Genomic DNA, 13,959 nt, shown 5'->3' on the forward strand with positions numbered 1-13,959 from the left:
TGTTTATCTCCAGGGAACAGAATTAGTAAAGATTAAGCCCTTGGTTTATTTTCTTGCCTAATCTATGAACCACCTCATGTTATGAAGACTTTGCCAAAACCCTATTTACTGGAGGTTCTGGTTATTCTTTTTTATGTGTCCAATCATACAAACGATTCCTAATACTATTGCATATGTAATAGCTGGGGGGTTTAATAGTGCTGTTTGTGCCTTGCACACAGTCAGTGTAAATGCTGATTTATTCTTTATTCCTTAATAATGGCAAAGTTGTTCATTACTAGTCCTAGGCCAAAACCCAACTCACACAGAGGCTCTCTTGATACTGCATGCTGTGTTTCGAGGCATACAGTGCATACAGTGTTGTGTAAATATTTGGTAATAGTTTATTTTTTCATTGAAATGCATTCTCCTACACTGATGGAAGTGACATAGAAATTGTCTGCCTTCAATATAACATGTAGTCTGTATGTAGCCCCATATGCCCATATACTTTTTCTGTATTGAAGTTTAATCGAGACACACTTGCAGTGTAAACTGAACCAAAGGAAAAAGATACAGTGTCACAAAACTAAAACTCTGGGGTGGACTTTAGCAAAAGAACTTGGCCTAAACAGCCTAATTTTTTAAGTATTAGTATTAAAATAGTATGTAAAATAATTAACAAATTAGAGCATTTCCATTACTCACTGGACAATAATCAAACAGTCTTCACCAAACTCAGACTGGAGCCCCCTCATTAATCTACTATATTTCCTTTGTTTTTGCATATTTATCTGTCTATCTAGACCTTCCCTACTTAAACTTATGACTCATGTACATTTCTACTTGGACAAATGGACATAACTTCAGTTATTTCTGCAAATAAATAAAAAAAAGTCTATACAGTCCTTGAAAGAGGGGGCTGGTGGTATTCTAAAAAGTATTAGTATAAATGAAATTAGTTCAATTAGATAAGAAGGCAGACAGAATGGCCATTTGGTGGCACAACAGTTGCAGCCTACTACTGGAAATGCTTCTAAGACATCTGTTTTTATAAAGAATTTCATTTTATTTAAACGTAATTGAATAGTACTGTAATGTCCTCAAAGCTTGCATGTTGAATAGGGCCCATTTCATGCAAAACTGAAAAAAATATTTTTTGATGTTTGATATAGTAGATATAGTATGTAAGCGTTGCTACTTTCTACATGTATCGTCCAACCCCCTGTTGCTTCAGTACATGCAGGAAAACGAAGCAAACACTTCAAAAGCAGTATTCTAAAAGAACTGTTAAGAGTTAAGAGTTATTAGGTTGTAAGGAGTGTTTAAATCAAGGCCGCTCTTTACATAAGGGACAATACAGAGCAGCCAATCAGAACAGAGCTCATTTACATAGACCAGCCTTAAGTACACAGTAACAAAGCCAGGCTGCTATCTTCTCCTAAAGAACAGGTGTTTTTGGCACATGCAGTACAAACGTAGGATATGAGCCTGTCAGAACTGTCAGAGTTCCCTTTAAGTCCCATTGTTATGTTGTGCAAATTGTATTTGGTTCACCCTCTCTCTCTCTCTCTCTCTCTTTCTCTGTCTGGAACATTCATCAGCGTACCTCGTCTCTGCGAGCACAGTATGATGGCAGATAATGGTATAATGGTGCTTGCTTCCAAGTTGGCCATCTCATCGCAGATGTCCTCGGTGTGACTGCAACAACAAGCGGCTCTTTGTTTACACCTGAATCTGCACTACTCGTGATCTGATCCAAGTAATTCATTTGAATGCTGCTGTTACAACTCGAGACCAAAACATCCCCTTCCACGGCTTCCAGTCCATGAAATCACTTCTCTTTGTGTTCCGCCAGCTTTGATAGATACTCTGGTAGAGGCACGTGTAATGGTTTTCCACTTGCCATTTATGGATAACTGCTGCTGTTGCATATAAAAAAATAAAAAATAAATAAATCCATCCTGTGCCTTTTTTTGTAGCCCTGCAGTTACTAGTTCTTTGGATAAAGTTGACGGATGAGGATCTACAGTTGTGGGCTTTAAAATGCTGCGTTTTATCACAGAACTAAGAAGGGCGGGACATACTCTCTTACATATCTCTTAAATGTAAAGGGGCGAAGACAAGAGCCACTCTTGGTTCTCTAAAGAACCTTTCAAAGGATGGTCCTTTACCCTGGTATACTCTTTTACATAGGACCAGGCTTCAGTTCGTCACTCGCAAAACTACCTGTCACAATTTACAGCACTTTCACAGGCCCTAAAATTGAACCTTATGGGACTCCACAAAAAAAAACACTACAAACTATACTGACTAGTAAACCCTTTTTGCTTTAGGATTAATAACTGAATAATAAAGCTAGTGTTTTGATGTTTTGAGGTTAACCCCTCTCAGAAACGCAGAAGAGCTTATTACACACTGAGGCATGTTATTCAGTAACTACAGAGACTTCTGCAGTAACTGATGGGGCTATTCTTTGGTAAGAGAAGTTTAATATAACACTTTTAAGATGGGCTGTTTAAGGGGTTAAAGAATTTTCTTAATAAACCAAGCTGTAATGTTTTGAAGTGAACTCTGCCTGGCTTCTATATTTCTAAGTTTTTTCATATAAGCATCTAGACCTTCTGTTTTAAGAGTTAAGTTCAGAGGTGCATTTGAGCAGAGAGTGGCCTAGTGTTTATTGTTTCGAATGAAGAGGCTGTTTGTGTTTGCATGGTGCGGGTGAATCCCACTGGGTGAGATAGTGTGGGACAGCAGTTTTACAGGGTTTGTCTTCTTCTCTTGTTTCCCATGCTGTATTGAGGTCAGGGGGTATGAGTATGACATACGTACACTGATCATTAGGCTTTCCTGCGTTGCTCTTTATTGTTCAGTGTAATACTGAAAGCTTTTTACAATTCGCCAGCCTCCCTCCCCATCACCCCCTGTTTCCATGGTAACCCTGTCAGGGTGGAGAATACCAGCAAATCATGTGAGTGCAGAGCATCTCTCTTTCCCTCCTTCTCTCTCTCTCTCTCTCTCTCTCTCTCTCTCTCTCTCTCTCTCTCTCTCTCTCTCTCTCTCTCTCTCTCTCTCTCTCTCTCTCTCTCGTCTCTCTGGGTGTCTCACTGTGCCACTGCAGACCATTCCAGGCTGCATCGGGGAGAGCAAGGGAGTGAGGAAATCAGTGCAGCGGAGAAGTGCCGTCCTCCGGTCATCCTTTCCTTTGCCTCCCTCTTTCATTTCTGTCTTTGGCCACACTCGTCTGCCTCTTGTTCTGGATCTCTCCACCATCCAGCGGGCTGTTCTGTCAGCAGGGCAGAGTGGGATGCCAGAATGGGCTGTGGAAATTCCTCTGCCACTAATACCACAGCAGGAGGTGAGTGTGTGTGTGTGTGTGAGCAGAGTGTTTCCACAACACAGCATGGAAATTCTCAATAAACACACATTGGAAGTCATGGATGTGCACATGCGTGTGTGCATGTGTCCCAGTATATGCCTGTACGTGTGTGTGTGTGTGTGTGTGTTGCGTGTGCAGGTGGATCAGGTGCTGTGTTTATCTCTGAGCTTTTGAGTGTTAGCTGTTCGTCTGCACTGAGAGAGGCTCATGTTTAGTGTAATGTCTTGCATGGATCAAATCCCAGCTTTATATAGCTAGCTAGCAGTGCATGCTGGTAGGAGGCTTTGTGTGTGGGGGAATGTGTGTTTTATTAGCAATAGACATAATTCTGTTAGAACAGTTGCCAAGAAGAGAGTCCCCAAAAGAGTCACACACACACTCACACACTCCGTCTCATTCAGCAGAGCACAGTGTGGGCTTCTGCTCTGAGTGTGTTCAGCAGACACGAGCCTCTCGGAGGAGTAAGCCAGTGGTATTTGCGGTCACACACTTTGATTTATGGGGACAGTGGGCCTATGTGTGTGTGTATGTACAGCTGTGTGCGAGTGTGTTTGTTTTGGTACATTTGCAGGACTGAATTAGGGTAAACATCAGAGAAAAGCAGAGTGAACCGACAGTTCCTACAGTATGTGCTCAGTACAAAACTTAGTGCCTAAGTGCCTAAATAATAATATATAATATAAAATTGCCATAGGTTTGGCCCTCCTAGAGCACTACAGCAGTTATAATAGACTAGGATAATTTTAGACTGAAAAGGTTCAAGCGAAATCTTTTAAGCTTTAGCAGGATAGATAGATAGATAGATAGATAGATGGATATACAGACAGATAGATAGATAGATAGATAGATAGATAGATGGATATACAGACAGATAGATAGATAGATAGATAGATAGATAGATAGATAGATAGAGCTTTAGATAGATGTGTTTTGTATAAGAAATTACTGAATAGACTTTAGTCGATATTAAGTGTGGTGGTGTGTGGCAGTATCTTGATGTATTTGGGTCATGTGTTGCCTTGGTGACGCAATAACATGAACTTTTCTGAAGCACAACTGCTGATTGTTCTTAGTCATGCTAAACAGAGGAGCTCAAGTGTAATGGTCTTATCTGTCTGGACCAGCCATGGCAAAGCTGTTAAAAACAGTGTAATCAATGTACCCTGGGGAGCCTTGTGTCCAGTTACTTCAGTAGCTCTTTTTCGGCCATTGGCTTTCTTACTTGAGGTTGCCTAGATACGTTTTCTGACCCTCTACAAATGACCTAGTTTTTTTCTGGGTTTTTTTCTTGGTCTTTTTGGACATAAACATTGGGTTCAGTTTGTGAGAAAGACTGTGGGGAGGTCAGTATTTTTCCAAAACTGTGTTTTTTCTTTGTGCTTCCTGTCAGATACTGTGTAAGCACTGTACTTACAGGCCATCCCGAGTTTACATGAGTCAAGACAAAGACTCTTCAGATGTTTGAGAGGCAGACCAAGGCTCTCAAAACTGCTTGGCTGTGATGGAGGCCTCAGGCAGAAAGGCTTTCCGAAGCACATTTGCACAGCTCCAGCCCTGCCAGCAGTGCTCTGAGTGCTCTCTTTGGTGGAGAGCAGGACAGTTCATGAACAGGCTCTGTTGTTTTAGCTTCCTGTCCCAGTGCCACACAGGGAAGAGCAGAGTCACTCTACAGTCACACAGCTGTAGTGCTAGAGCAAAGCTAGCCAAGAGCATTGTGCCATAGGTGTTTGACTGAGGGAAGATACTTCCTTAACCCAAGACTGAAGGCGCTGTTCTGTCTGAATGCAACATTTGTGTTATATACAGTACATGTGTTTACAGTATACACCAAACAGCCATAACATTAGTACCTAATATTGAGTAGGTCCCCCTTGTGCCACCATAACAGATCTGAACGTTCAAGGTATAAACTTCACAAGACATCTGAAGGCATCCTGTGGTAGCTAGCTGCATGTTGTTAGCAGCAGAACCTTTAAGTTCTATAGGTTATGAGGTAAGGATGGATCACATCAATGGGATTAGGTGCACATGACTTTCTGAGCCGCTTTTGATAGATACTGACCACTATATACCAGAAAACCCCCACAGGACCTGTCTTTTGTTTTGGAGATGCTCTGATCCAGTCATCTAGCCATCACAACACAGGGGATGAATATATATGTTTAGATGGCCATCTGGTTCAAATCAAAGGCCCGATAGATGGTACAAAATATAGGTGACTGTATCCTGATTCAGTCTGCTAAAAACTGACAATTGCGACAATGAGCGCAAGCATAAGGCCAAACAACACTGGAGTGGTTGAATAACAGAAAGTGATCAAAGTAGAACAGTGTTCTACAATGGCCATATTAAAGTATATATAAAAAGATCTTTATTCAATTAGAGAATCAGTGGCAGTATTTGAAAATTATGGTCCACAAGCATCGTGTGCTTCGGAAGTAGAAATGACTTGGTAAAATCTTTGTACATGTCAAGATTTTGTGTTTTTCCTCTCCTGTTCCATTGCCTTTTTAGAGATTAGAGGCATGACATTGCATGACAGTGACAGTATGTAAGGTTTGTGTGTGTGTGTTTGTGTGTAGCGAATGCTCCCAATATCTGAAATGATATGAATTCAGTTTAAGATGAAATATTATATGCTGGTTATATATTTTGCTCTGCCCTCTTTGTCAAAGTCAAGTCCTTCTGCTCTTAGACGCAGAGGCTTGGTGATTAAAGCAGAAGGCAGCGCTAAGAGGACTGCATGAAGAATCCTTGAGCCTCTCTACAGCTCAGACAGAGCCTCTGTCACACACACACACACACATGCACACGGCTAGGGTTTGACTTGAATTAGAATATTAGAATATGTGAGTTAGACTGCTTTTATAATGAAGTAATTAAACTGATTTCTCTTTTCCTTTTCCTTTTTTGTCTCTTTCCTGTTGACAGGACCCGCAGAGGCTGCTAAGGATGTGTAAGTGTCCGTTTTGGAATTGGAAAAGGAATGCAAACGAGAATCTTTGAGACAAACGTATAATAATGACTTCCAAATAAGACACAGTGAAATATGATTGCTACCTTACACCCCGCCAACAGTTTTTACGTCCTCTGCCTGCGGAGTTTAAATAGCAACAGTGCTTGCGAATATATCTACGCTGATGGGCGTGGTGGTCTTGAAATGAGGTGTGTTCAGGTCAATTTCCAACAGAAAACACAGGTGCGCCACTGACTGAAAACAGCCTTTTACATCAACAATATATTCCTGCTGTTCCCGTAAATGGCCTGTTTGCACACCTTCACAGTGTGAACGAGCAGGCCAGTTTCCTCTGCTGAGAAGCATTGGACACGTCCAGGTAGCTGCGCCATTGAAATAGCAATCTGCTGTCTCTTAAAGGGAACAGCAAGTGACATGCTGATTGGTTTATTGCACGCTACACCCAAAACACACCAGTGATTAATTAAGAGACTTATGCATGTTTCGAGCCGCGAAAGGCACTCTTTTTCTGTCATTACGCTAACAAAGACACACTGACAGCCCCTAATCAAGCTGTGCGGTGCACGGTTGATGGCTCGCATAAAAAGATTGCTAAAATAGGGCCCTTAATCTGGCTGTCTAATCATTACACAACTTATATGCAGCATTATGTGAAAAAATACAGAATTGGGCTCCCAATACTATTGGAAAGTTTAATTTATGCTTTCAGAAATACACCCCTAAAGCACACACTTTACGCATGCATTTCTGGACAAGCTGAGAGATACGGAACCGGCACTGAAAGTGAAAGAAGCATTTTTGGCACACACATACATACACACACACACACACACACAGTAATATACACACACATATGCATTTGCAGCAAATTCCTGAGAGAGATTAAATCACGGCCTGCTCCGGCCTGTGTTCTCCCTGATGGTAAATATGGATGTGCCTGCGTGTGTTCCACTGCAGCTCCTGTGGGCTCTTAATGCACCCGGGCCAATCAACACTAATTGCTGAACTCACCAGCACTCAGCACATCAGCGCCAGCGTTTAATCTCAGAGAGAGGCCCCTGACACCACCTCGTAAACACTGCTGTGGGAACACGCCTTTCGATGTAAACTTCAAGCTGAATGTAAAAACTAGTCTCACGGACGACTTGGATAGATGGACAATTAGATGGGTGAATGTTTGGATGGGTTCACAGACAGATGAGTGGATAGATAATAGGTAGATGGATGAGTAGTTGGAAAGACAAATGAATGGATAAATGGAGGCAAGGATAGATGTAGGAATAGATGAATTAATAAGATGAATGGACAGAGTGATCGGTGGATGGATGACTGAATAAAGGCATGAATGGATAGCTTTCTCAGTATAATAGAATAGATAGAATATATAGATTGGTGTATGGAGGGGGCCGTTGATAGATGGATTGATGAGTAGGGTGAGGGATGGATGATGACAGAGGGATAAATTAGTGGATGAATGGGGGGTGAATGAATGGATAGATCAAGGCATTGATGGATGGATTGATGAGTGGGTTGAGGGATGGATGATGGAAGGGGGATGAATAAGTGTATGGATGGAAAGGGGGATAAATGAATGGATGGATGCAAAGGGGGATAAATGAATGGATGGATGAATGGATCAGTGGAGTCATGAAGGAATAGATGTCTAGATGGATGGGGGAGAAGTGATAAATGGATGGACAGACTGATGTATAGATAGAAGCATAGATGGATTGAGGAGTAAAGCAAATGAGTGGATGGATGGATGGATAGGAAGGGGATGAATGAATGGATGAATGAAATCATTGATGGCTTGATGGAGGAATGGGTGGATGGATAGATGGGTAAGTGACAGTCTAACGTAAGCTCCTTTCTTGTAACAGGACAGAAGAACCTTCGCCAGATGATGAGAAAAGAAGGTTAGTGGGATGGAAGGAAGGATAGATGGATTTCTATAGTAAAAACATCAGTAAATCTGCTTTAGTCTTAGAGGAGGGAGTGTATGTTTGACCTTTTATGTTTTGGACTGTAGGAATTATGGAGGGGTGTATGTTGGACTGCCGGCAGATTTGACGACAGTAGCAGCCAGCCAGTCCAAGTCCACGCGGAAAGGTAAGCCTCAGTGTTTATCTCTTCCAAACTTGGCAACATCATGCTGGCAGCATTAGTGATGGTGTAGCCTTTCTGCATGAAAACATGATGTTAATCAAACTGCAGTGTTATGCAAGTCTCAGGGCTTGAATAGTTTGATCACTTTCTCTGTGTTGTTGAGAATACTGCTCTCAGCAGTAAGCATTCGGACAGGGACTGAGCATGACGGCATTGATTACCCATAATAATTCAGTGAAATGGAAAAGCAGAGTGCTGCTGGCCTGTATGCCATTAGCCCTTGATTACGCAACACAGACACAACAGTGATTGAAATCGGAAGTCAGCATTTATTGCACTTTCACAGTTACTTTAGGGTTAAGGGTTTTTCGTGCAGCATTCCAAACTGGAAGTGACCTCTATCTATATTTCAGTTGGTATAAAAGCACAGGTAGGTAATTTTGGAGAATATTTATTTCACACATATGCCACCCTTAAAGAATCAGCTCATTATTCATGACTGTTCTCACTAATAGACATTAACATAAATAAGATTTTTAGTTTAGTTGCAATAGCAGTGGATTATGCAGAATAAGGTTATGTAAGATGACACATGACATGATGAAACAGACATACAGTGGTTTTTACACAACCATACTGTTGGATGCCTTGGTTTTAAATGAAATTACTCACTATACACTGTACAGTATTGTTTGAAGTGCAGCAGATGCCAAGATGTTCCTGGATCTCAGAGAACCAGATGCAGCTAATTAGTGTTGTAAGACCCCACAGGCTACGGAAGTGCATGTGTGCGTGTGTGTGCACATTTGTGCATGTGTGACTGTGTGTGCGCACCCTGACCACATCACATGGCCTGTCACTATCTCTTTAATGACTTTTTAAAGGGTTTCCAGAGAACACAATCCTCACCCAACACACACACACACACACACATAGCTCTCTCCCTGTGGTGCATGAGTCTACCAATTAGTAGCATCTGCTAAACCTCAAACCAGACTTAATCAGCTCTCATATTCTTCATCAGGTTACGTAAGCTCTGATGAGCCTTTCTCTTGTCTTTTTTAGACTAGCATATCGTAAAAGGAGCTGCAAGAAACTATAACACAGGTAGGCCAAATTTGTCTGTATTTCCATAATGCAAATGGCCTGGAGGAACAGCGCAGTCATTAGTATAAAACACTGTGTGTTCTCTCTCTTTCTCTCTCTTTCTCTCTCTCTCGCCCTCTCTCATGTGCAGTTGACTATGTAAGCGAAGAAGCTTTTTACAGACTGGCGGCAGGTCTAGAGTTTACATCCACACACTGAAAATGACCTCTTCGTGATGGGTCTTCATAGAATGTGGGCTCTGCAAGGATCTCTGGGAGCTATGCTGACTCCCTGGGTAGAGTGAAGAACCATTGCAGCTCTCGGACTGTGCTTTCTACCAGGGTCAGAGAGGTTTCTAGGAATGGAGGCAACAGCCCTAGAGGTGATCCTGGCATTTAAATGGCACCGGAGTCAGCAAGGCAGGGCATTCATAGCTCAGGAACCCTCCTGAACCTCGACCGGGAAGAAAGGCACGTCAACACGCAAACCAGCTCCAAGTCTCTGCAATAAAGAACTAACCTGCATCACTAATGTAGGACAATAGCTCTATAGCAAAGCCATCTAAAGACACACATTTAGCTCAGAGAGTTACAGCTGTAGTCTTTTTTTTTATAATAGTTCTATCACTGTATGGAGTTCAGCTTTAAAGTCTGTCTTTAAACACTGTCAATGAAGTGATCTTCGTTACTATTCATGATCAAATATTACTAGATGCCACATCACCTCATTAGTACAACGTAGTTCTTTTTGCAATAGAAAATGCTATAAGACATTCTTATAGGCCTATATATGTACTATTGTGTTGCAATATTTATGCCATTTCAAGTACATGACTTGCGATTGTAAGTTAAAATGTGTCTGGCATAGATGTCATATAATGAAAAAAAGAGATTTGAGTAGATCTGAGCTTCATTTTGTCTGTCCATGTGCTCCTTTTTTATACAGAGAGCGAAGCTGTAGAGAAGGAAGGGTGTTAATTGTATTATCATGTTTTTATAGCCTCAGGTAGAGAGGAAAATTAAAGTGTGAAATACTGCAATGGCAACACACACACTTCAGTATCTGTACTGAGTTTCACAAAGAAGACAATTTAAACAGAGAACACCAAATCTTATGAAAAAGTCCAATGCAGAACATGGATTGATGAATCCACTGTTCAAGGAAAAAGGAGGCCTCGTTTCTTCCAAACAGCTATGATTTTGTGTTGGTTGAAGTGGGGTGATACCTCTTGTTGTTCAATCTTTGCCTTACATAGACTCAAAATTTGCAGTCCATTATTTGCAACCCCACAAACCCATTCAAGACTGCCAATGATTAGAACAGCAGGATGGCATTTATTTCCTGAAATAGCAAAGGCAGCAATCAACCCAGTGTTCGTTCCGGGTATATATTCGAGGCACACACCTGACCATTTATAACCGAGGATTTGATGTGTTCTTTTGCTCCCAGTATGGTTCTCTGCAACAAAGTTGGATGTGTTTAAAAACATTATGACCAATAAAAGCGTAATATGCTATTGGTCATCTGCATGTCACCAAGAGCTCTGAAGTTGTCCTGTGGTATCTGGCAACAAGATGTTAGCAGGCTCTGTAGGTTGTGAGGTGAAGCCTCCACAGATCCAGTTCCAGCTCATCCCACAGGTAAACAGCTATCCACATTACCTAAAAGAAAACAGAACTTTTTGGGTAAGGCGACCTTCTTCCATTGCTCCATTGGTCCAGTTCCAATGCTCATGTTTTCATTGTAGTTATTTGGGTTAGCAGGGTTAGCAGCTACACAGTCCCATACACAGCAGGGTGTGGTGCATTGCTGGCTGTGACACGTTGCTCTCATAACCTAAACAAGAACCCCACAAGCTTTGGCATTTCAGAGATGTTCTGACCCAGTCGACACAATGATTTGACCCTTGATTTGAACAAAGTCGATCAGGTTTCCACGCCTGTCCATTTCTCTCACTTTCAAGTTGACTATGAGAACAGACTGTCCAGTTAACATCTAACACATGGTACATGAACTTTTTCATTAAGTAAGTGTTCATTTCTTCAGTTAAACAATAATATTAGAATAAATTCTAATAACAGTAACACACAAAGTGGTGGATTTATGTCATTTATGTGTTATTAACAGCTAATTATGCAAAACCTGGTTTGGGAAATCAGTGCTTAATGATGTTAAATTAGGTGACATGGTGATGGAATTGAACAAATCCACATGCTGGCGACCAGGAAATCTGTAACCAAATTTTGTTCTTCAAACTAGCTCACAAAATTACTTTTTAATTCCTCTTACTTGTTTTGTATTTTTGTTTACTTACTTCTGTTCTAATGTAAAATGGTAATTGTACATGCAAAGACACTCTTATTGCTGACATAAAATGTCTTAAATAATGTGCTTAGGGGCCTAAAACCTCTGCGCAGTACTGTGTATCCCAGTGTCCCTACTTTAAGGTACCCATTGCTGACACAGGTGTTCAATTTCACACATACACACAGCGTGGATAAAAAAGTAATAAAATGAGGTGCACATATGAGAGGTCATCATGGCCAACCACCAGATAAAGGGAAATACCACACCTCGGCTCTGGGCTGTGGCGCAGTGAAACTGCCTTCTTTGGAGTGTTGGAGCTCCATGTAATATCTATGGGACAAGCTGGAGTGGTGTTTGTTATCCAGAACTAATCAGCCAACATTACTAAGATGTCTGTGTACTTAGTATATGAAATATTATATTAAAATAAATAATGGTGGAAAATGGTACATGTTAAAAAGAGAATTACAATAATTGTGCAAGTTCTGCATAAACTAAATGCCTAATTGTCATTCAGAGTGGTCTGTAGTGAAGGTGATGTGCCATTGAAATTGATTGGTGATGCGTTTTAATGCCTATATAATTTCTTTACATTACATTACAAAATAGTCGAAATAGTCCATTATTAACTATCACAAACACTGTTGAAAATGAGGGTGCTTTAAGCGATGCCATAGAAGGATTGTAATAGAGATCTGTGTGTGTGTATGTGACTTAAAAAACATTTATAATAAAGGTGCACATATTTGTCACTGTACTATGTACTCCACATTTAACCCATCTGTGGTAGTTAACACACACACATACTAGTGAACTAGGGGCAGGGAGTACACACACACCCAGAGCAGTGGGCAGCCAACTCCAGCGCCCGGGGAGCAGAGAGGGTAAAGGGCCTTGCTCAAGGGCCCAACAGTGGCAACTTGATGAACCCGGGAATCGAACCCACAACGCTGTTATTGATAGTCTTTATAAATTTAACGGTTCTTCACATTCACAAATTTCTATTACAAACACAGTTCTTAATGGAACCATGGCATCGCTTACATAACTTACATAACATTTTGTAGCACCTTTCGTTTGTAGTTCATAAGATACATAAGGGTTTAAAGGTGTTTTGAGGAAAAGAATAGAATGACTACAGTTACACTGCTTAAATTATGCAGAAATTCTAAAATGTTTATGGAATTTCACCTAAAGATTATAAACACATGCCTCTGGGCCAATGATTGCTGTAATGTGTATATTTATGTGGTACTAGCAGAAGCATTAATGCAAAGAGCGAGTGCATTAAATGTATATGATCCAAATATGCATCTGTGCATCTGCATCTGTGGTTGGTGTGGCGCAACAGATAACACCACTACCTGCCAGTGAGCTACCACACCATGTGGGAGACTGGGGTTCGATTCCCGGTCTGGGTGGCTATGCTGCACTACACCAATAAGAGTCCTTGGGCAAGACTCCTAACACTACATTGGCCCACACATGTAATACCAGTAACCATGTAAGTCGCTCTGGATAAGAGCGTCAGCTAAATGCCGTAAATGTAAATGTAAATCTGCATAATTGCCATTTATATATTCTCTGTAGTAGTAGAGCATTGAAAACACTGGCCCAGAAGCTCTGCCACCGAGAGCTTTCCTCTGGAGACTGAGATATTTGATGAGTGATCAGTGACTACGCTGCTTTTCTGCCGAGTAAGAGATAAATGTCTTTCTCCTGCGAAGGTCAGAACACCTTCTCAGGTCTCCAGTGGGCTCATCAATATGTTCCTCTGGGTAATAGAGGAACTGCGGGGCACTAATCACAGCGCCTTAACAAGATGTCCAGGGACAGGAATGAATGTGCCCACGCAGTAGGGGAGCAGCTGTGAATATATCCGCACCATGGTGAAACTGGTTCCCTGAAAATGAAGGTTGAGATAAGGAGATTAGAATGGCTGGGGAGCACAAACAGACACAAAGGCATGGAAACATGAGCAATGGTAAATACACTGTGGTGATTACAGGTAGGTGTGCAGGGTCTGCTGGTGGAGTGTGTTTATGATGTACAGTGTACATGGCCAAACACACACTCTCCTAACACAATCATCTCCTGCAGCTGTTGTGCCGGCTCTGTGTTTCTC

The 13,959-nt window shown here is 41.4% G+C and overlaps 1 protein-coding gene across 1 annotated transcript; it reads left to right on the plus strand.

The window, feature by feature from the left end:
- The first annotated feature begins 3,082 nt into the window (after window positions 1-3,082).
- On the plus strand, window positions 3,083-13,219 carry LOC140549087 (overexpressed in colon carcinoma 1 protein). Its single transcript, XM_072672373.1, has 6 exons — window positions 3,083-3,337; window positions 6,290-6,314; window positions 8,216-8,251; window positions 8,365-8,444; window positions 9,507-9,548; window positions 9,679-13,219. Exons 1-5 carry the CDS (start codon window positions 3,295-3,297, stop codon window positions 9,509-9,511), a joined length of 189 nt encoding a protein of 62 aa, XP_072528474.1. The 5' UTR covers window positions 3,083-3,294; the 3' UTR covers window positions 9,512-9,548; window positions 9,679-13,219.
- The last annotated feature ends 740 nt before the right edge of the window (window positions 13,220-13,959 follow it).

Source organism: Salminus brasiliensis, chromosome 2, assembly GCF_030463535.1.
Source record: "Salminus brasiliensis chromosome 2, fSalBra1.hap2, whole genome shotgun sequence".
Taxonomy (NCBI): domain Eukaryota; kingdom Metazoa; phylum Chordata; class Actinopteri; order Characiformes; family Bryconidae; genus Salminus; species Salminus brasiliensis.